General features: G+C 46.9%; 2 protein-coding genes and 1 long non-coding RNA gene across 7 annotated transcripts; 2 read left to right on the top strand and 1 right to left on the bottom strand.

Moving 5' to 3' along the window:
* The first annotated feature begins 29 nt into the window (after nucleotides 1–29).
* Nucleotides 30–17,322, top strand: LOC111160363 (Jupiter microtubule associated homolog 1). 4 transcript variants are annotated; one of them, XM_022523426.1, is made up of 5 exons: nucleotides 30–194; nucleotides 8,904–9,046; nucleotides 9,399–9,496; nucleotides 10,543–10,561; nucleotides 17,053–17,322. In XM_022523426.1, the coding sequence occupies exons 1-5, from the start codon at nucleotides 139–141 to the stop codon at nucleotides 17,199–17,201; spliced, it is 465 nt and encodes a 154-aa protein (XP_022379134.1). In that variant the 5' UTR covers nucleotides 30–138; the 3' UTR covers nucleotides 17,202–17,322. The 4 variants fall into 4 exon arrangements, with proteins under 4 accessions (XP_022379134.1, XP_022379137.1, XP_022379133.1 ...); XM_022523429.1 differs by having other exon boundaries at nucleotides 31–194; nucleotides 10,543–10,565; nucleotides 17,053–17,161; XM_022523428.1 differs by lacking the exon at nucleotides 30–194 and adding an exon at nucleotides 515–588.
* LOC111160364 lies at nucleotides 11,935–20,409 on the bottom strand. Its single transcript, XR_002641470.1, has 3 exons — nucleotides 19,998–20,409; nucleotides 18,790–18,899; nucleotides 11,935–12,296 (listed from the first exon to the last, which is right to left on the bottom strand). It is a non-coding gene; the product is annotated as an uncharacterized LOC111160364 (long non-coding RNA).
* Nucleotides 20,410–20,533: 124 nt separating this feature from the next.
* On the top strand, nucleotides 20,534–22,534 carry LOC111160332 (5', 3'-nucleotidase, cytosolic). 2 transcript variants are annotated; one of them, XM_022523370.1, is made up of 5 exons: nucleotides 20,534–20,758; nucleotides 21,291–21,391; nucleotides 21,469–21,529; nucleotide 21,979; nucleotides 22,171–22,534. In XM_022523370.1, exons 1-5 carry the CDS (start codon nucleotides 20,561–20,563, stop codon nucleotides 22,323–22,325), a joined length of 516 nt encoding a protein of 171 aa, XP_022379078.1. In that variant the 5' UTR covers nucleotides 20,534–20,560; the 3' UTR covers nucleotides 22,326–22,534. The 2 variants fall into 2 exon arrangements, with proteins under 2 accessions (XP_022379078.1, XP_022379077.1); XM_022523369.1 differs by lacking the exon at nucleotide 21,979 and adding an exon at nucleotides 21,717–21,831 and having other exon boundaries at nucleotides 22,165–22,534.
* Nucleotides 22,535–22,568: the final 34 nt, after the last annotated feature.

Raw genomic sequence — 22,568 nt, 5'->3', positions numbered from 1 at the left:
CTGCGGCCGGCGAGGCAGGCGGTGGCGGAGGCTCCTGCAGCGGTCGCTGGCGGTGGGGTGGGGAGCAATTCTGCGCCCCTCGGACCCGACCCTTTCAGCGCTCTGCTCCCGCTTCAGCCTACCTCGCTCCTCGGCACCATGACCACCACCACCACCTTCAAGGGAGTCGATCCCAACAGCAGGAATAGCTCCCGGTGAGGCTGCGGGGCCGCACCCGCCCCACGAGGAGCTCGGGGGGCGGGGGCGGGGGCGGGAGGGCCGCTGCCCGGTGGGGCCACTGAGGCCGGGGGGCCGGTCGTTGGCGATAACGTGCCTCGGCGCCGCGCTCGTGCCGGGGCGGGCGGCGGTGCTCGGCCGTCGGCTCCGTCTTTGTGCGGTCCCGCAAGCCCGGCGCGCCAGCCCCGCCCGATTCCCGCTCCTCTCCCATTCATTCCTGCCCCCCGAGCGAGGGGTCGGCCGAGGAGGGCCGGGGCCGCTCGCCCTCGCAGTGCTGCGGGATTTTGGTAGTCAGGCCATGCGGAGACGGTTCGCTTCTTTCCCTTTGCGGCGCGGCTGGCCCGGCTTCAGGGCGGTGGTCTTGGCCCCCAGGTGCTTGGGCAGCCCCCGGGGCGCCCCAGTCAGGCCCCATTGTCCCACCCCTGGCCACGCGCTCATGCCTCTGGCCCCGGGCAGGTGGCGGCCCCGCGCCCCGTGCGGCTGTCACCTCTTGCGGCCGCAGCGATCGAGTCTTGCGGGCTCCTACCCGCTGGGGCCCGTCCGGCAGGTGGCATTTGTGGTCGGGCGGGGCTGGTCATTGCGACCCCCACGCCCGTCCGGGACCCAGCCGTCAGTCCTCTGCGAAGTGCTTCCCCTCCGCTAACAAAGGAAAGACCCTGCTCCTTCCCCTCCCGCGCCCACCTCCAAACGCGAAAGACGGGGGTGGGTGGTGAGCCAGTCCGAGTGGGTTTTCTGCGCTCAAACCTTCGGACCTCGGTCTTTGCATCCCACCTCTTTCCCTAACCCCTTTGACGTTTGCCAAATGAGTTCGTCGCTGGCCCGGGTTCCCGAGCTGGAGGAGGTTTCCTGTTCTTGGGCGGGGCCGGAGACGTCCATTGTCTCTTCCGTACTGTCTCCACCTGGGAAGCCAGGGCCTTTCTGGCCAGTCTTGCTACGGCATTTGGGGAAGAGGACACTGGGTGTTTGGACTGGAACCCTTTTCCAAGCCCTTGCCTGACTTGGTGAAAGGGTCTGTAATCGGTGGAAGGTGTCCACATTGTCTCGGCTAATTGCACACTGTTCTTTTAAGGTGGATACAGACATTTCTGGGATCCTGCTCAAGGCTTGTAGGAAGCTTAGGTTCCACTTTTTCTGGGCATCTCTTCTTCATTGATCACGACCTGCTGTCGTGTGCGATCAGCCTTGGGGTCCTGGGCAAGTGGCACAAAGGGAGCCATTTTGTGGGGCTAAGAAGACGGCTGTGAAATAGTGCTTCACTGGGGTTGGAGAACTTGGGGACAAAAAACTGGGCTCAGCAGTGAGTCTTGGGTGGGAGGTTGACATCCCTTTTCAACTCATTCCTTTCCCTTATACAATGTAGAAAAGAGTGGGAAAGATTTAAAAAACTATAAATTGGTTGGTCCTGGCAGGTTGGGGACCTTGATTAGGACAGACCTATGAAAATACTGGTCACTCCCTCTTCTGTTGTCATCCTTGCAATGAGATCATTTTTTTCAGAGGGCAATGGAACACACTGAACCTTGGTTTTTCTTTTGTGCCATGTGGTCAACTTTGTGCTGGTCAGACTGTAGTGATTGGAATGTGAAAATCGACACATTATGTAAAAAAATCAGGTATTATCTTTTGGGGTTAAGTTCTGTTTAGTGCTTCATAAAGAATTTCAGTAACCAGGTCAAATGAATCCTCATGCTAGTTTTTTGATATGTATATTGGAAATGTGAGACAGGAGTTATTTTTTTGTTTTGCAGAATAAATGTTTTCATTCACCTTTTGTCATCAGTTTCCCTCCAATATTGTGACCTCAGGACTAGAGCTTTGTCCTTGTGTTTACTTCTTACCTTTCCTTCCTCTGTAATCTCACCGAATTCTCCACTTGTTTCTGCAGTAACATTTTCCTGGCTCCATAAGCACATTATAAATTTAGGCTAGTAGGGGAATGATCTGCAAAGATCACGTGCGAACTCTGGGGTTTAAAGAAAGAAGAAAGAGAAAGTAATTTTTAAAAAATTGCTATCCATAGTTCATGGGCACATTTTTGTTGAGTCTCAAATATGTAATCCTGGTTTAGTTCAGAAAGAATAGGATCTTAAAAAATTAAACTGAAATAATTTCTGTCTTATGATCCAAATCCTTTGTTTGGGGATGTCTCACTGTTACAAATGGGCTCTACAACAATGACGTCATCGGAGTAGGTATTACCTGCTATTGTGGGAGGAACGCAGACCTTTAAAAAGTTGGGTGCTCAGAGCTTTGACTTTCTTTTTAAGCTGGTGTTTGGGTGCTAGTATTCTTTTTTTTTTTTCCCTTTTTTTTAACACCCCAAAATACTTCCCAGCCTCTTAGGGTTCTGGAGATTTTCATCTTGGTAAAATAATTCATGAGGGTTTAATTATGGAAAGGAAAAAAAATCATTCTACTCTCTAGGGAGTGAAGGGGATGATATTGAAGCAAGTTAATTTTGATTTTATTTCAGGTGTCTTTGTTGATTTGAGGAACAAGGGATAAAAAGCTGGTTGCTTCAAACTTTAACATGAGAGAAAGCCTATTAAGAATTTATAATACACATTTAATTATGATTTAAGCAGCTTAATTAAATAAACCTACAATTATCATCTTTATAAATTGTATGCCTGGATACACTTGCCTTTTTTGTTTTTTTTAAGATTTATTTATTTGAGAGAGAGCGAGAGCGAGTGGGCAGAGGGGTAGATAGAGAGGGAAAGAGAGAATTTCAAGCAGATTCCCTGCTGGGTACGGAGCCAGATATGGGGCTCAGTCCCACAACCCATGAGACCATGACCTGAGCTGAAACAGACGCTTAACCAACTGAGCCATTAAAAGTGAGGCTGTTGAATTAGATAGAACAGAGCCCAGCAAACTATCACCCAAGGGCCAAATGCAGCGGGTGCCTAATTTTTTATATTCATAAATGGTTGTAAAAAAAAAAAAAAGATTCATTTCTTGACTTGTGGAAATTACATGAAAATCAAATGCAATGTTTGTAAATAAAACTTGATTTGAACAGAGCTGTGCTCGTTCGTTTTCAGATTGTCTGTGGCTGCCTTTGTGCTACATGACAGACTGAATAGTTCCAAAGACCACATGACCCATGGGTGCCTGGGTGGCTCAGGTCATGATACCAGGGTCCTGGGATCGAGCCCCACATCGGGCTCCTGCTCAGTGGGGAGCTGCTTCTCCCTCTCCCACTCCCCCTGGTTGTATTCTTTCTCTCTCTCTGTCAAATAAACAAATAAATTCTTGGGGGGAAAAAAAAAGACTGCATTACCCACAGGCCAAAGACATTTACTTTCTCGGGCACTTTACACCATTAGGAGAGGATCTGCCATCCTTTCCTCCATGTACGACCCGATACTCTTTGAGCCTATGGAGGGTTCTATTGATCGACTTTATGGAGGACGTGGAGGTTTAAGAGATGGGCTAGGTTTTGAAGAGCCCTTGAAGAAAGGGTAGAGAGTGCTCTAGGCCGGAGTAAAAATGGGAGTAAATACCTCAAAGTGGAGATTAACCAACTATTCAGGGAAAGGTGAGGAAAGGGGCTCGGCTGGATTGGTGAAGAAGGTAAGATCTAGATAAGACAGAGAGCCCTGCTGTTGGTCACATCTCCTCAGTCCTGCCTGGGCTTAACCAAGGCTTCCTCCTGCTAGTTTGCGGGGAAGAGGAACAAGGTAGGAAGGGGCGCGGCGTTAGGGAGCGCAGACCAGGGTCCGCTGCACCCGAGGGAGCAGAGGAGCCAGGGTTTCAGTTGTAAGATGCGAGGGCACAGGGGTGCGCACAGACAAGCACACGCTGTGGCCAGTGGGAAAACTAGGACTGTCGATAGAAGGAGTGTCCGGGAATTCCGGGACCCAGAAGCTGCCATTAAAAGAAGTTTAGACTGGAGCTCCTGCTCAGTTGGTGGAACATGGGACTCCTGATCTTGGGTTTGTGAGTTCAAGCTCCACATTGAGTACAGAGATTACTTAAAAAAATAATAATAATAAAAAAATCTTAAAAAAAAAAATAAATAAAATGGGGCCCCTAGGTGGCTCAGTGGGTTAAACGTCTCCCTGCGATTCGGGTCATGATCCCAGGATCCTGGGATCGAACCCCACGTGGGGCTCCTTGCTCAGCAGGGAGCCTGCTTCTCACTTTGCCTGCCACTCCCCCTGCTTGTGCTCTCTATCAGATAAATAAAATCTTAAAAAGAAGAATTTTAGATTAATGGCAATCCAGAAGAATATGAAGTATAAAACAGGACACTGAAATTCACCTGAAATTCCATCTGAAAGCACAAACCCTGGATAACATTGTGGTGTTTGTGCTTTCAGGCCTTTATGTCTAGTTCTGATGACAGTATCTCGTAGCCGTCTGTGTTCCAGGTTCTGTTCTAGGCACAGTCTACAGGCTATCCTTAGAATAGCCTTACAAGGCAGCTACCGTGAACCTCTTCTTTTTGCAGAGAAAACCAAAGCGTAGAGAGAGGGTAAGCAGTTTTCCCAAGGTCACACAGCTAGATAAGTCTATCTCTCTGTATATACGTTGTTCTATGTAACACGTGATTGCCCTTCTGTTTTCCAGCGTTTTTCATTCACTGTGTTTTGAATAATTTCTGACATCTACCAGCGAAGGTAAATCTGACCCTGATGTATACAGCTTTCTGTTGTATGGACATGCTTGGATAACTAAACCCCTACTAAGGGCCAGTTAGGGTATTACCAATTTTATTTATAGATTAACGTTTTTATAGGAGTGTCCTTGTACATATTTCTGGTTATCCGATAAGGATAATTTCTGTAAGTAGAAATGCCAGTTCATATAAAAAGCGAACAGTTGACATATGCTATCAAAATATCCTTTAGAAAGCTTGTACAAATTTGGGGCATCTGGGTGGCTCAGATGGTTAAGCGTCAGCCTTCGGCACAGTCATGATCTCAGGGTCCTGGGATCGAACCCTGCATTGGGCTCCCGGCTCAGCAGTGAGTCTGTTTATCCTTCTCCCTCTGCCTTCCCCCCTGCTTGTGCTTCTTGCTGTCTCTGTCTCTCAAATTAATAAAAAAAATATTTTTTTAAAAGAAAGTTTGTAGAGATTTATACTCTCATACTTTAATTAATGCTGGAAATTGGCATTTTTTTCATATTTATCAGTCTAATAAGCAAAATACATATCCCTTTGTTTTGTTTATTGTTATTTTTATTTTTAAAAAATTTTAAAGATTTTATTTATTTGACAGAGAGAGCGATCACAAGTAGGCAGAGAGGCAGGCAGAGAGTGAGGGTGGGGGGGGAAGCAGGCTCCCCGCTGAGCAGAAATCCCTATGCAGGGCTTGATCCCAGGACCCTGAGATCATGACCTGAGCCGAGGCAGAGGTTTAACCCACTGAGCCACCTAGGCACCCCTATCCTTTTTTAAAATTTCATTTATTTGCTAGTGGGATTGCATTTTTAATGTTTAGAGGCTACCCACATTTTTAAATTGCCTGTTAGTACCTTTTGTCCCATTTTCCTCTTGTGATTCCTCTACTTTTTTTTTTTTAAGATTTTATTTATTTATTTGACAGATAGAGATCACAAGTAGGCAGAGAGGCAGGCAGAGAGAGGAGGAAGCAGGCTCCCCACTGAGCAGAGAGCCCGATGCGGGGCTCGATCCCAGAACCCTGAGATCATGACCCGAGCCAAAGGCAGAGGCTTAACCCACTGAGCCACCCGCCCCTCTACTTTTTTTATTTTTAAGTAATCTCTACACCCAACATGGGGCTTGAACTCACAACCCCAAGATCGACAATCACACGATCTACTGACTGAGCTAAACAGGCACCTTCTTCTGCTTTAAAGATTTGTTTATTTTAGAGACAGAAGACGTGCACGCGTGAGTGGGGGGAGGGGCAGAGGGAGAGGGTGAGAATCCTCAAGCAGACCTCTGCTGAGCGTGGGCTCAGGGGCTCTACCCGGCGACCCTCAGCTCATGGCCTGAGCAGAAAGTGAGTCAGACACTTAACCATCTGAGCTGCCCAGGCGTCCCCAGTGGCAGTCTTTTTGGGAGAAAACTCCTGACAGAATTCTGAGGAGAAACTGACAAACTCTTCATTGTAGTAGGAATTGTTAATAGATTCTCTCCTTAAGTGATAAAACATACTTAAAAATCAGTAGATTAGAACAACTCACAATTAGCAGGCTTTATCCTAGTAGACCTATAGAACATTGGCAAATACACATTCTTTTCAAGCCCATAGATAGATTTCTTAAGTTGACCACATATTAGGCTTTAAAAGCACCTTTCCTCAAATTTCAAAGGACTCATGTCATACAGGCAGTTGTCTGTGTTATAGTTAAAAGCTAGAAATTAATAAACCAGAAAGACCCCTATGTTTGGAAACATATAAATATATTCTTCAATGATGTATGCGCCAAAGGAAAAAATAATGGAAGTGAGAAAACATTTAGCATGCAATAGTAGTTTTTAAAAAATCAAGACTTGGAATGCCCTTAGAGGGGTACTTAGAAGGGAATTTACCCCGTAAGTGTTTAATTTTTCCTTCGTTTCCTAATGTAAGGAGCTGTATGCAAATGAAAACTGTTATTTATTTGGAAACTTGGATGACATGGACATCCTCCTGTAAAAATATTTCTCAAACTGATTTAAGAAGAAGTAGGAGACCAGACTACTCCTGTCCCCAATAATGGAATAGAATCAGTAGTTAGAAAATCATCCCGTAAGACCATGTCCATTTCTCTTTCTGAGTGGTGACGGGACAAGTTAAATTGAGTTCTTCCAGGGAGGGAGAACATTGATCAATCCAAGACAGGAAGCTCTGGAAATGTCCAAGTGCTGGGTTTCCTTGCTGAACTGAAAGCTGTAGAGGGTGTCCAGTGGTGCCTGGTAATCGAAGATGCTGGGAGTCTTATGCCTGTGTCTCGTTTGGACTTCCTCCTGTGGCCGGTCCCTTGTCTTTACTAGTGAGGACGCCGCATGCCTTACAGGTGTGTAAATGGGGCTCGCTGGTGACGCCAAGACAGGAGGAGACTATCATCAGCTTTCCTTGGGTTTCTAAAATGATCAACTTTTACATGTGTACTCTTGCGTTTTAGTTTTGTTGAAAATAAAAGTGGAAGTGCGTTATGAATACATAACTCACGAGATGTGCTTCCATACTTCTTTGCCGATATATCCAGCCACGCCCATTAGGCGAGGTCTGTTAGGTCTTTGTTAAAAGGGGACATGAACCAGGCTGTTTCAGCTGCCCTGGGTGTCAGACAACCTTACTGCAAATATTAAGTCTTTTTATTGAGAATAGTTGACAATATAGTATTATACTAGTCTCAGGGGTGTGTACCGTACAGCACTTGGCAATTCTATACACTATGAGATGCCCACCATGGTGACTAGTGTCACCGTGGGTCCTCACACAAATCTGTTACAACATTATTGAGTATATTCCCTTTGCTGTACTTTTTATCCTGTGACTTATTTATTTCATAACTGCAAATTGGTACCTCTTAATCCCCTTCACCTCATTTATCCATCCCCCCCCCCACCCTTTCCCCTCTGGCCAGTTTGTTCTCTGTGTTTGTGAGTCTGTTTCTGGGTTTTTTTGTTTGTTCATTTGGTTTGGTTTTTTAGGTTCCACATCAAGTGAAATCACGTAGTATTTGTTTCTGTCTGACTTAGTTCATTTAGCATCATATCCTCTGCATCCTTCCATGTTGTCTCCAGTGGCGAGGTTTCATTTTTTTTTTTTTTTTTTTAAAGATTTTATTTATTTACCTGACAGAGAGAGATCACAAGTAGGCAGAGAGACAGGAAGGGAAGCAGGCTCCCTGCTTAGCAGAGAGCCCGACACGGGACTCGATCCCAGGACCCCGAGATCATGACCCGAGCCAAAGGCAGCGGCTCAACCCACTGAGCCACCCAGGCGCCCCGCGAGGTTTCATTCTTGTTTATGGCTGCGTAATACCCCACTGTGCATCTGTTTGTACCAGATCTGCTTTATCCATTTATCAGTGGATACTTGGGTTGCTTCCATACCTTGGCTGTTGTAAATAATGCTGCAGTAAACTTAGGGGTGCATATATTTTCCAAATGAGTGTTTTTGTTTTCTTCCGGTAGATATCCAGAGTGGAATCACTGGGTCATATGGTATTTCTTTTTTTTTTTTTTTTTTTTTTTAAGATTTTATTTATTTATTTGACAAAGAGAGATCACAAGTAGGCAGAGAGGCAGGCAGAGAGAGAGGAAGGGAAGCAGGCTCCCTGCTGAGCAGTGAGCCCGATGCGGGACTTGATCCCGGGACCCTGGGATCATGACCTGAGCCGAAGGCAGCGGCTTAACCCACTGAGCCACCCAGGCGCCCCTCATATGGTATTTCTATTATCAGTTTTTTCAGGACCCTCCATATTGTTTTCCACAGTGGCTGCATCAGTTGACGTTCCCACCAACTCCATGCGTGAGGGTTCCTTTCTCTCCACATCCTTGTCAACACTGTTGTTTCTTGTCTGTCTACTACCGGCCATTCTGACTGGTGTGATCCAGTACCGAATTTATACCATGATGAATCAATTCCTCTCCCTTGCTGGGGGCTGTGTAGGAGGAACAAATGGGTGAGGGAAATGAAATGAAAGGGGTTTGAAGACATTTATGCCGAGAAGTGTTTTGGTATGACCTGAAATGGATGTTTTGCCATTATTCCAAGGGTTTTGCGGCCTCCAGGCGGTGGATCCAATTTTTCATTAGGCTTCGATGAACCAACAGAACAGCCTGTGAGGAGGAACAAAATGGCATCTAGCATCTTTGGGACACCTGAGGAAAATCCTCCTTCATGGGCCAAGTCGGCAGGTAATGCTTATATCTATGGTCACTGGTCAAAAGGGATGGACCCAGTATGAATAACTACAGTTGGTTTTCTGTGATGAGCAAAATCCAGCTCAACCATAATGAGATCAACAACAGTTAAAGCTTGTCGGTGGACGAAAGACTGGGACCAAAAAGTGGGAACTACTGAGTCTTGAGGGGTCAGAATAGGGACTGGGGTCAAATTGGGTTATTTGGTGGAATTTTTAAGCTCTCAGTTAACCCTCTTAACAGTGTTAGCTCATTTTGTATATGAGACTAACACGAACATCACTCGTGAAAGCAGTGTTTTCGCTTAAGTTCTGTCCATTCCTCAAGAAAGTATGGTTTAATTCAGGTGCCAAGTCTAGTGGTGGCCGACAGGATTCTGAGTCATCTGGACCCCAGAGAAGGAACTCTTCTGAAGCGAACGCTGGAGACTTCTTAGATCTGAAGGTCAGTGTGACAACATGGGACAAGGGCTTTGAGGTTAATACAGTTTAGAAATTCACTTCTCTCCTGTTGTACTAAGAGCTTCAGTTCTGCCACTGGAGTCTGACATAATTAGGAGAGGGACAGAGGCCATATTGGGAATGGAAGATCGATAAAGAATAAAGTCGGAAAAGTGAAGTGACATGATCTGGGTCTGTTCAGATGTCTCTTCTACCAGTAGGATTAGTCTCTCTCCTTCACTGTTGATTTTGGGAACTAACGGAGCACGCTTACTTCCTACGTAACTCATATGTAGTAGCATTTGTGAATTCAGAGATTGTTCCTGTTGTTGGCAAACATTGCCCAGTTGTTCTGAGCTGAACTCCAGGAGACTCCAGCCTGGGCTTTACCCTCAGTTGTCTGCAGAGGACCATGGTCCCAGTGCCCCCAGGGATGTGTCTGGAAGCCTGTAAGCAGGGACCTCAGAGCACACAGAGGCATCAGCGGTGCAAGTGTGGAGAGACCTGTGTGGGACTTTGGAATTTATAGAGGCCCTTCAACAGCTAGATAAAGAGAAAGGAGAGAGAGAATGGAAGGATAAATTTACCAGTTTCCCATTCTGATTAAAGGATCCTCTGAAATCCTAATTGATATTAGGTCACTGACGTAAATGTTAACGTTTTTTGGTGTGTTGGATATTGTGGCACTGGGACAACCCGTCATGTAGCATTTTTGTTCAGCATTGTCCACAAGTAACTAAAGGTTGTAATGTTATCGTGTTGCGGCCTGACCCTGAACTTGACTGCATCAAAATGAAATTTCGCATTTGGTTTCAAACAGATAGTAGCCTGTCAGAACCGTGACTGCTTTATTTGCTTGTTATAAAATTAAAATCTGGAGTAAATTTTTAGGGACATCTGGCTGGCTCAGTCAGAAGAGCATGTGACTCTGGATCTCAGGGTCATGAGTTTGAGCCCCATGTTGGCTAGAGATTACTAAAAAAATAAAGTAAAAAAAAATTAAATAAAAATAAAAACTGAACTAAACTTTAAATTTCTTTTCTTTTCCAGGGAGAAGGCGACATTCATGGTGAGTCCTCCTGAAGCCCCAGTTTCTGGTTCTGTAAATGGCTTTAGCATAGATTGTAATTTGAAATTGAAATCGTGTCTTGGGGAAAGAGACTGGGGAGTGAAACCTGGCTTTGCCCCAAGTGCCTGCACGCACTGGGTTCGGAGGAAAGAAAAATGAAACCAGGAAGTTAGTGAACACGGCTGCATGTATATCTGCTGCGGTGAGCGCCATGTCAGAAATGCAGCAGGGAGGGGACACGGAGAGTCTTTCACGAATATGTGTCCAGTAGTCAGGCTGGTGTCTGTTACTCTTTTTTTTTTTTTTTTAAGATTTTATTTATTTGACAGACAGAGATCACAAGTAGGCAGAGAGGCAGGCAGAGAGAGAGGAGGAAGCAGGCTTCGGCTGAGCAGAGAGCCCGACGTGGGGCTCGATCCCAGGACTCTGGGATCATGACCTGAGCTGAAGGCAGAAGCTTAACCCACTGAGCCACCCAGGTGCCCCAGTGTCTGTTACTCTTAATGAGAGCTTTTTAGTAGTAAGTGCTGGCATTTCAAGCTTGGCCCACAGCATTTAATGACCAAGTTTGTTTGATTTTTAGGCTCAGGTGCTTATTTAGCAAGACACGGGTACCTCTGTGATCTTACAGATGATGATTTAGGGGGCAGATGTAAATTCTCAGCATCCATGTTACCAATTATATGTGGAAATGAGCTATAATCATTTATTTAATGATAGTCAATCTTTGAAGTATTTATTGAATCTTCCTTAACAAGTGCCAGAGAATTACTTCTGCGTGTAATGAAAGGCTCGTGTGTGTCAGGCAGTAGGAATCAGGTGAAAGTTGACTCAGTGAAATGCAGCCGCGGGAAGGCCTTGTCTGGTCCAGAAGGAAGAGGCTGCTTCCTCAGGACCTCTTCCTACCATTACAGTCTGTGAGGCTGTAATGGTAGGAAGAGGTCCTGAGGAAGCTGTTCCGTAGAACAGGTTTAAGAACCAGATTCCTCTCCTGCCCTCTCTGTCTTCCCTTCCCTCCCCTTCTTTTTCTTTTCTCTTCTCTTCTTTTCTTAAAGATTTTATTTATTTATTATTTTTTAATTTTTTAAAAAAGATTTTATCTATTTATTTGACACACAGAGAGAGATCACAAGCAGGCAGAGAGCCCAATTCGGGGCTCGATCCCAGGACCCTGAGATCATGACCTGAACTGAAGGCAGAGGCTTAACCCATTGAGCCACCCAGGCGCCCCTTATTTATTTATTTTAGAGAGACAGAACATGAGTGGGGGCGGCGGGGGAGCCACAGAGGGAGGGGGGAGAAGCAGACTCCCTGCTGGGCAGGGAGCCCGATGCGGGGCTCGATCCCAGGACTCTGGGATCATGGACCTGATCTGAAGGCAGACGCTTCACGGACTGAGCCCCCCAGGCGCCCCTCAGACAGTGTTTCTTGGTGGGCGTGGTGGGAGAAGGATCTCCTGAACCTTTGTGAGCGTTACCAGGGTTTCTCCTCAGTGAATGAGTCACTTTCTCACTGGACTGAAGATGTTATTGTTCGTGTCCAGTGTGTTCCGTTCGCAGAGATTCTTCTGGAGGTAAAGAAATCTTCAGGGCTTTTCAGTTTTGCTGCTTTCCGTGTTCTGAAGTACTTCCACATCAGACCTGACTTAGCAAGAATCAGCTCATCTTTAGTCCCCACTTTTGGACAGGAGATAGAGTTAGCCATCTGCGGAGCCTGAAGAAATATGTGAGAGCCCCTGATGAAGTTAGGAAAAAATGTGTCATTATTCCTGCTAATAATGACTCCCCTCTCACCCCCGTTCAGTTTGTTAGAGATTCTTCAGGTAAACAGCACCCTGAGTTGTGTAGTATGACAAGTCTTTACTTTTAGTTCGTTTGTCATGAAATGACAAGGGGCATAACGATTCAAGATCCGCCTGGTGGCAGAGAGGTCAACCCCAGTCCTGTTGCCAGGTTTACTTCAAAGTCAAGCTACTCTACTCAGTTTATTTTTTTCTTTGTTCCTACTCAGTTTAAATAAGACAGATTTTGTTTGGGTATAAGGAAAATTGCCTCCCTCTTTTGGGGAATGAAATACAGCAATGGCTAAAGGAAGCATGTGGGAAATCTGTAGCAGAGGGAGAAGGTCCACGGGATTTAGGTCGAAGTCTTTCCCGCCTTCAGGCAAGTTAGACAGTCTGCTGCACTTCTCGACGCTCTAATTCTTTCATCCTTATAATAAACCACTTTATCATTTACTCTGATGTGTCCGTTCAGTGAGCTCATTGATGTGCCGAGGAAGAAAGACAAGTCAGGAGTATATAAGTTAGCTATTCTAGTAGATGTATTTGTGTTTAAAGTCCCATTTTTCAGTTATTAGATTCAACAGACAGAAGCTTTCTCTGTCAGGTCCTGTGTAAGTTTCTTTTCTTTTTTTCTTTTTTTAAAGATTTTATTTATTTATTTGGCAGAGAGATAGAGATCACAAGTAGGCAGAGAGGCAGGCAGAGGGAGAAGGAGAAGCAGGCTCCCCGCTGAGCAGAGAGCCCGATGCGGGGCTCCATCCCAGGACCCTGAGATCATGACCTGAGCCGAAGGCAGAGGCTCAACCCACTGAGCCACCCAGGCGCCCCTCTGTGTAAGTTTCTAAAGCCTTATTCTCAGTTCCTGTACTTGTCTCATTATAGACTAAAGGGATGGAGTAACAGACTAGCCTTATTTTTTCTGGCTGGAGTAATTCTGAGTAGACAAAGGAGCATTTAAATTAAATTAAAAATTGTTTATTCTTCATATGTGCTTTTTCTTTTTTTTTCTTTTTTGGTATATTATCTAGTCATGAAAGACAAAACTGTTCCCTTAATAATGAAAGACAGACATAAGATTGGTGGGTGTGAGCTTGATTTATCTAAAAATCATTTTATGGAGGGGCTCCTGACTGGCTCTGTCAGTGGAGCATGAGACTCCTGATTTCGGGGTCATGAGTTTGAGCCCCACGTTGGGCATGGAACCTACCTAAAATTTAAAAATAAATAAATAAATAAATAAATAAAATAAATCGTTTAATGCAGGGGCGCCTGGCTGGTTCAGTCCGTGAAGCATAGAACTCTTGATCTTGGGGTTGTGAGTTCAAGCTCCACGTTGGGTGTGGAGATCACGTTAAAAAGAGTCTTAAAGGGGTGCCTGGGTGGCTCAGTGGGTTAAAGCCTCTGCCTTCGGCTCAGGTCATGAACTCAGGGTCCTGGGATCGAGCCCCGCATTGTGCTCTCTGCTCAGCAGGGAGCCTGCTCCCCCCTACCTCTGCCTGCCTCTCTGCCTACTTGTGATTTCTCTCTCTATGTCAAATAAATAAATAAATAAAACCTTTAAAAAAAAAGTAAAAATAAAGATCATTTTATGAAAATAAATGACCACGGTAGGGCTGCAAGGTAATGAGCTGTTTCCTTTGGAAGTACTCCTAACTTCCTGATGCAGACAGACAACGGGGAGCTGTTAGAGCATGGGTACTGGTGAGGCCAAGTCCTAGCAGCACCAAGAAAATTGCTTGAATCCATAGGCTGGCTCAGGCAGAGTTCATGCTTTGTAATCATCCATCTTGGGTTGTTTCAGAATGTCGGTTTTTGGGTTTTGTTTGTATTTACAGTAAATTGGACATATTTAAGAGATACTTATCAGAGGACTTGTGTCCTTAACGTTGATGCCTTTGATCCTGCTTCTTGTGCAACAGAGTGTGGCAACGGGAAACGGAGGGGGGTGGGGTGACCCTTTCTTGCTCCATTGTTGTTTTAAGGGCTGTCAATTTGGAAAGCTTCAGACTGATTTTTACTGCTGGTTGATAATAGTATAGAACATTGTATGTGTTATGTTACCTCTATAGAAAGTTCCAAATGTTCATAAAAGGTAATGTCAAGAGCAGCAGTAGCATATTTCTGAGGTTTTTTTTTTTTTTTTTTTTTTTTAAGATTTTATTTATTTATTTGAGAAAAAGAAAGTACGAGCAGGGGGGTGGGGGAGAGGGAGACAGTCTCCCCGCTGAGCAGACCTGAACTGAAGACAGACGCTTAACCTGTTAAGCCACCCAGGAGCCCCTATTTTTGAGGGTTTTTTTTTTGTTGAGTTTCCAATCTTAGACCTCTTCCTCCTTGGACTTCTCGGTATCAAAGTTGGCTAAATCAAAACTTGGTACAAGGGGTTTTAGGAACATGAACTTTTAATGGTTAGTCTTTGAGGGACTTAAAGTACATTTCTTGGGGCACCTGGGTGGCTTATGATCTCTCTCTCTCTCTCTCTCTCTCTCTCTGTCAAAAAAAAAAAAAAAAAAGAATATGCACCTGAATTGAATTTGATGGTTTAACACCGAAATGAGGCCTAGCATTTTGCAGTCACTTTTTAATTTTTAAATTATTTATTTATTTATTTATTTATTTATTTTTAAGATCTTATTTATTTATTTGACAGAGAGTAGGCAGAGAGGGGGTGGGGAGCAGGCTCCCTCCTGAGCAGAGCCCGATGCAGGGCTCGATCCCAGGACCCTGAGATCATGACCCGAGCCAAAGGCAGAGGCTTTAACCCACTGAGCTACCCAGGCACCCGTGCAGTCACTTTTGACTTGGAACAAAGACTTTTCAAAAAAAAAAAAAAAAAAAAAGAAAAGAGAAAGAAAACAAACAAACAAACTTTTCCAAGTTTGGAAACTGCCTCAATAAGAATACAGGTTTGTTGGGAATTTCACAGATTAGTAGATCAAGCAATGTCTAGGATGTTGGGTAATAATACACTAATTCTCAAGACTTTGACATGGAAACTACCCAGTTAATATAAATGGGAATGACCTGATTAATGGAGATTTATAAGTCAGTAGGGGGAAGGCAGACTCTTTGATAAATGATGTCAATACAATGGATTATCTTTATGGTTAGAAAAAGAAATCAGAGGGGCACCTGGGTGGCTCAGTCAGTTAAGCGTCCAACTCATTTTGTTTTTGTTTTTTGTTAGAGCGCACACAGGCGACTCTAGATCTCAGCTCAGGTCTTGATCTCAGAGTCAAGAGTTCAAGGTCTGGGGACGCCTGGGTGGCTCAGTTGGTTAAGCAGCTGCCTTCGGCTCAGGTCATGATCCTGGCGTCCTGGGATCGAGTCCCACGTTGGGCTCCTTGCTCGTCAGGGAGCCTGCTTCTCCCTCTCCCTCTGCCTGCCATTCTGTCTGCCTGTGCTCGCTCTCTCTCCCTCTCGCTCTCTGACAAATAAATAAATAAAATCTTTAAAAAAAAAAAAAAAAAAGTTCAAGCTCTGCATTGGGCTCCGCCCTGGGCGTGGAGCCTACTTGAAAAGAAAAAATTAAGCTCACCTAGTAATCATGGAAATGTAACACCAAACAGGAATGAAATAACATTTCACCCATCAGTTTGGCAAATTTTAAAGTGAGGTGATTACTAAATGGTTGGTGTGCAAAGGTTGGGGTAGAGCACGGCATAGCCTTTTGGGAAAATGTGAAGATGGGAGCCCTCGTATCACCGTGGGCACCTGTTTCAGTTCATTTTTTGCTATCAGTAGAGCAAATACAGTACTATATTATATCAAATATATTGACTCATGGGATAAAATACTATAAAGCAATTAAGTAAGGTGAATTATGACCATGTGTATAAATATGGGTAAATGTCTAAGAGTGTAAAAAAAGTAAGTTTATATCATTTTATATCAAATACAACAACAAAAACAGTAATATGTATTCTCTGTTGGAAATAAAATATAAATACGCATTAAACAAAGGGACTAGATACAACTAGTAGTAGGCCCTCTGGGAGGAGGGAGAGGAGACCCACGTGGAGGTGGATTGGGGGTGAGGGGCCTATGGCTTATCTGTAATGTCCTTTTATTTTAGAGAAAGAGAGTGCAGTGGGGAGGGCCAGAGGGAGAGGATCTCAGTCTCCCTGCTGAGCACGGAGCCCCAGGTGAGGCCACCCAAGCATCCTGAAGATGTAAATATTTTAAATTAGAACATTACAAATAACTGGTGCTCCTGGGTGGCTCGGTCAGTTAAGCATCTGACTCTTGATTTCAGCTCAGGTCAGGATCTTGGGGTCCTGGGATCGAGCCCCGTGTCGGGCTCTGCGCCTAAGCAGGGAGGCTGCTTGAGGATTCTCTCTCTTCCTCTTCCTCTCCCTCTGCCCCTTCCCCTGCACTCTCTCTCTCTCTCAAATAAATAAACCTTAAAACACACACACACACACACACACACAAAACCCAAAATACATCTTCCTATTTGTGTATACTTTAGAAAAGAAACACATAGAAAAGCGCCTGGGTACAAATATGACAAAAAGACTGACAGTGGTTGGTTTTGGGTTGTGGGGACATAGTTGAACGATCGTTGCCTTCTTTAGGTATGATTTGTTATCTCTGTGTATGCTTTGATACCTCTAGGTATGATCTGAACCATCCTTCAAGAAAATCTTAAGATTCTTTATTCTACCTAGAAATAATTATTAGCCCTAAGTTTCTTCTGTTTTCCTAGAAAACGTGGACACAGACTTGCAGGCCAGCCTGGGGCAGAGTGAGGAGAAGCCTGTGCCCGCTGCCCCTGTGCCCAGCCCAGTGGCTCCGGCCCCAGTGCCGTCCCGAAGAAATCCCCCCGGCGGCAAGTCCAGCCTCGTCCTGGGTTAGCTCCGATTCTCTTGAACTCTGTCGTTTTGTTTGTTTTTGTTTCCTCCATGCTTGTGAACTGCACAACTTGAGCCTGACTGTACATCTTTTGGATTTGTTTCATTAAAAAAGAAGCACTTTATGTACTGCTGTCTTTTTTTTTCTCCCCTCTCCTCCCCCAAAGAACAGGTTTCTCTCTCTCTGTCCTGATTCCTCTGGGTCTGTAGGCCATGGCATGAGTGTTTTCTAGTAGTAGATTGGAGGGAAAGTTTTGTGACACTTAGTACAGTGTTTTTAAGAACAATTTGGTTCCAATGTGTTAGAGGATCTTTTGTACTGAGGTTTTTAAAACCCTTTTCTTGTCAGCTTTACTTGGGTTGACCAAGCCTTGACTGGAAAGACCAGTAAACAGTCCACAGGCACCGTTCCTTCAGGCCCCCAAACACAGGGTTGTCTTTATGCCATACCTACTCGTTGTTGGCCTACCTTGTCAGTGGCCTTTGCTAAAAGCATCTCCCTGTGCCATATGGAAACTAGAGGCCTGCGCCTCATGCCTTGCTGCCTGCCAAGCAAAAAACTGCCTTTTTCATTTTTGAACCTTAAGAGATAAGCCAGATACTAACTCAACTAACTGACGAGCTAAGCCCGCTGCTCTCACGCAGAGGAAGGCTTCCATGTACGCTCAAGCTGACAAATTCCAAGTGGTAAGCAAAGCAAGGGCGGTGACCACACAGAAGTGGGTCTTTGTGGTGAACAGACCCCAGGGGGGCAGCGCTCTTCTTCGGGAACTTGAAGCTGTGTGCATGATGCTGGTGCTTGACCGTGAACTGAAGTATCCTTGAAATGTGTGTTGTACTTCACAATCCTGGACTGTTGCTTAAAGTAAACAATGTACAAATTTTGAAACATTGTGTCCTGTGTCATCTTTTTGAGACTGTTTCAATGTTCTCCCTGTTTAGTTGCTTTTTTCTCTGTTACTCTAAATCCTGTTGCCCAAGGATTAATGATGAGTCATTCAAGTGAAGACAAACTAATGAAAACCCAGAGAAGTGGGCTTCTCTCTAAAGAAAATAGGTTTAGGGGCTCCTGGATGGGTCAGTCGTTAAGCGTCTGCCTTCAGCTCAGGTCATGATCGCAGGACCCTGGGGTTGAGCCCCACACTGGGCTCCCTGCTTGGTGGGAAGCCTGCTTCTCCCTCTCCCACTCCCCCTGCTTGTGTTCCCTCTCTCGCTGTCTCCATCAAAGAAATATATAAAATCTTAAAAAGAAAAACAGATTTGGGGAGCCTGGGTGGCTCAGTGGGTTAAAGCCTCTGCCTTCCGCTCGGGTTATCATCCCAGGGTCCTGGGATCGAGCCCCACATCAGGCTCTCTGCTCAGCGGGGAGCCTGCTTCCTCCTCTCTCTCTGCCTCCTTCTCTGTCTACTTGTGACCTCTCTGTCAAATAAATAATTAAAAATCTTTAAAAAAAAATAAAATAAAAAAATAGATTTAAAGTCACAGCAGGAGTTCAAAGCACCAAAATGGTATGTATGGTAATAAAATCCATGAGTAGTATGGGTAAATGATAAAACAATTATTAGCCACTATATTTTACATTCTCCACCTACCCTTTGTGCCGGGCAGTAACATGTAAGATTTTACGTCCTCTCATCTTGCAGGGTGCCTCCCAGTGGTGCGAGGTTACAGAAGAGGACGCCAAAGAAAGAGGGACGAGGATCTGAGGAGACAGAAGATAAGGAAAAAACTCTTGGGTTCTAGGCAGAAAGTTCTAGGTCAACATGCTATATTAAATGTCCTAATTGGGCATTAAGACTTGGCTTTTAGGTCTAGCTACACTACTAAATTGTGGTTTTTGTCTTGTAATTTAGGGACCAATTTCCTTTCTGAAAAAGTGAGATTTTTGAGATGATAAGCATAACCACCGGTTCACTGGAACTCCTGGATATTTCTTTGGGAAAATAAAGGTGTTTATAGGTTCTGGGGGTGTTAAGTTTTTCTCCCTTATGGTGCAAAGCATTTGCAAAATGGAGAAGTCAACAGCTTTGTTACAGGATCTGTCCAATTTCACTAAAACAGTTTAGCCCTACAAACACTAGCCTGAGTTACAGTTTCTATTAGGACACTCAGGAGGTAGGAACCCTACCTGTACCCTTCTCCCTAATGGTGGGGATCCTGGAAAAGAGACGTCTCTGATTTGTGTCACAATTCGTAACTTCAGTGTTTTTTGTTTTGTTTTGTTTTTAAGATAAGTGTCTCATCCAAAGTCAAGTATTGTGAAGGAGGGAAGTTCTCCCAGTCATTCTGATATCAAAACAGATTTCAGGAAGTTCTATGTAAACATGTTTACCAAGGGTGTTACATTTTCTACTTAGCTTACGGTCTTGAAAGTGGAGTCGAATAATCATAAAATGACGAGGGCAAAACAAGCAGTATCTCGTGGACAGTCTGGACTTTGGGACTCAGGTTGTGTGACGTGAGTGGGAAGGAGGGGAAAACAGTGGCGGACTCCCTATTGCTTATGCCATTTTCATCAGATCGCTCTAGAACACGACACTAGTCTCTCGTCTGCAATGCTTCTGTTAACACTGGTTTGGAAGCACTGGGGCGCTCAGTGGGAAACTGCGGGGAGACGCTCTCCTAACCCAACCCGAGTTTACAGTCGCAGGTAAATCTATTTGGACACAGTCAGAAAACGGCGTAAAGCCTACAAAGCAGCATCAACAAAACTTGGCAGCGCTCCACGTTCTCCAGATGGGGCTGTAACGCCCCACTCCGGAGCAGAGGTCCCTCCCGCAGAAAGGACGCTCCCGATTACCTGAGCTGGGTGCCTGTCGTCCCCTCGGGGTGGAACTGGACGTTCACAGCGGCCGCTCCCGACTCCGGCCGGAGTTTGTGTCCCGGGAGCCCCGCCCCCTTCAGCCGTCCTTTCCCTTCAGAGGCGCTGGGCGCCCCCGTGAGGCGGGCCCTGGAGGCTGCGGGCCCTGGAGGCTCCGGGCCCTGGAGGCTCCGGCCCCGCGTCCCGCGTGCTCCTGCGCCCGGCGCCACAAGCAGGGAGGGCGGCGGCCCGAGGCCTCGAAGTCGGGATTCTGGGGCTCGCGCCAGCCCCACAGGTTTAAGGAGCCCTGAGGCCTTCGCAGGGTCTGGGGTCGTCCACTGCGGAGTCGGGGGCGGCAGACGTGCACGCGGGCGCGTGCTCAGGCCGCCCCGCGCCTCCGCAACCGGGGGAAGGCCGCGCGCTCCCTCAGGGCCGGTCCCCGGGGCGCCCCATGCAAATGAGCCCCGATGCGCCCGCCCACCCCGCGCCTCCGGAAGTTGCGGGCCGGGCGCCCGCTCCCCCTCCCCCCCACCCCGTCCTTCCCTTGCCGGGCGCCCGCAGTGATGGCGGCGGCGATGGCGGCGCGGCGCGCGCGGCCCGTGCGGGTGCTGGTGGACATGGACGGCGTGCTGGCCGACTTCGAGGGGGGCCTTCTGCGGGGCTTCCGCCGCCGCTTCCCCGGGGAACCGCACGTGGCGCTGGAAGAGCGCCGAGGCTTCCTCGCCCGCGAACAGTACCGAGCCCTGCGGCCGGACCTGGGGGTAGGTAGGGAGAGGGCGGGAGCGCAGCGGGGGAGGGGTCGTGGGCGGGAGGGGAGCCCCGACCCCACGGTGACCCCGGGAGCGGAAGCCCCGACCCCACAGGGCGCCCAGGAGCCAGGCGTCCCCACCCACAGAGAGCCGGGGAACCAGGTGCCCCGACCACACAATGTCCCTGGGAGCGGGAACCCCGACCCCACATTGTCGCCAGGAGCAAGAGCCCCGACCCCACAGTGTCCCCAAAGCAGGGAGCCCGAGCCCACAGGGCACCTAGGAATGGGAGCCCTCCCCTTGGGCAAGACTGCCTCTGCTCCATTTCCAGAATCACCCCCTTTTTGTTTAGCAAAACCCTCGCTTCAGAATCCATTGTTCGCCCTGGACAAGAAAATCTGAAAGAATGCTTCCCCGGATGCAAAATCCTCTCCCGGTGGCTCTGATTTGCCGACGGGTCCCCCAGGAGTCTTACTGTGAGAGTCATCCCTGGGGCTAGATCTGCTGGAGGTAGAAGCTGGGACAAGAACACGGTATCTTTCAGGACAAAGTGGCCAGTGTGTATGAAGCCCCAGGCTTTTTCCTAGACTTGGAGCCTATCCCTGGAGCCTTGGAAGCCATGCTGGAGATGAACAACATGCAGGAGTGAGGAAGGGCAGAGAGGGAGGGCGGTGGAGGAAGGGCGGGCACCACCCCAACTAACCCGTGCCCCTTGCACCCAGCACGGAGGTCTTCATCTGCTCCAGCCCTCTGCTGAAGTACCAACACTGTGTGGGTGAGAAGGTGCGGTTACCCCAACCCTTCCTAGCAAACAGATTCCTAAGTTCTGATGTTTAAAATAAACCAGCAGCACTGAAACACAGGAAGTGTGGTGGTGGTGGGCGGGGAGCAGCATCTCTCAAAGGCTGGAGACTCCACTAGCACGTATTTACTCACTGGCCCTACTGACAGACTTGTGTCCTCACCACAGTACCGCTGGGTAGAGAAATACCTGGGGCCCCAGTTTGTGGAGCGCATCATCCTGACGAGGGACAAGACGGTGGTCTTGGGGGACCTGCTCATTGATGACAAGGACAGCATTCAAGGTTAGTTTTAGACCTCTTTTTCTGGCAACCTTCTAGGCATCTGGCCTGCTGGGATTAGGGAGAGGGAGTAAAATAACCAGATTACAGGGGCGCCTGGGTGGCTCAGTGGGTTAAAGCCTCTGCCTTCCGCTCAGGTCATGATCTCAGGGTCCTGGGATCGAGCCCCGCATGGGGCTCTCTGCTCAGCAGGGAGCCTGCTTCTTCCCCCTCTCTCTGCCTGCCTCTCTGCCTACTTGTGATCTCTCTCTATCAAATAAATAAATAAAATATTAAAAAAAAAACAACCAGATTACAGACTACGTCTCACTGCCTTTCTCCCATGTCCTGTCCCAGGCCAAGAAGAGACCCCAAGCTGGGAGCACATCTTATTCACCTGCTGCCACAACCAGCACCTAGCCCTACCCCCAACAAGGAGACGGCTGCTCTCCTGGAGTGACAACTGGAGGGAGATCATAGAAAGCAAGCGGGGGGCCAGAACAGTGGATAGTAGCTGAAGGAAGGAAAGGCAGGCCAGCAGGGAACTCTAGCAGAGCTGAACGACAGGGCAGTGTCGTGGTGGTGGCCCCCAGCACTGCAGAACAGGGAGACACAGTAACCTCCATTCTCGCAAGCCAGCCACCTGGAACCCAACAAGACGGCTGGCAAGGAAACATGGTGGGAAAATCACTCAGGAACCTTTTTAATAAAACACTTTGGCTCAGCATTCCTTAAAGGCCCTTTATTTGGGAAGGTAAAGG

This window comes from Enhydra lutris, unplaced genomic scaffold, assembly GCF_002288905.1.
Source record: "Enhydra lutris kenyoni isolate GAN:26980312 unplaced genomic scaffold, ASM228890v2 scaffoldscaffold75, whole genome shotgun sequence".
Classification (NCBI taxonomy): Eukaryota; Metazoa; Chordata; class Mammalia; order Carnivora; family Mustelidae; genus Enhydra; species Enhydra lutris.
Note: the sequence above shows the minus strand (reverse complement) of the source record. Positions and strands in the feature narration are given on the sequence as shown.

Coding starts and splice junctions, on each gene's coding strand:
- LOC111160363 (XM_022523425.1), top strand. CDS start 139: ATGACCACCACCACCACCTTCAAGGGAGTCGATCCCAACAGCAGGAAT. Junction 9,047..9,398: donor TTCATGGGCCAAGTCGGCAG/GTAATGCTTATA, acceptor GGTTTAATTCAG/GTGCCAAGTCTAGTGGTGGC. Junction 9,497..17,052: donor GAGACTTCTTAGATCTGAAG/GTCAGTGTGACA, acceptor CTGTTTTCCTAG/AAAACGTGGACACAGACTTG.
- LOC111160332 (XM_022523369.1), top strand. CDS start 20,561: ATGGCGGCGGCGATGGCGGCGCGGCGCGCGCGGCCCGTGCGGGTGCTG. Junction 21,530..21,716: donor AACACTGTGTGGGTGAGAAG/GTGCGGTTACCC, acceptor TCCTCACCACAG/TACCGCTGGGTAGAGAAATA. Junction 21,832..22,164: donor TGACAAGGACAGCATTCAAG/GTTAGTTTTAGA, acceptor GTCCTGTCCCAG/GCCAAGAAGAGACCCCAAGC.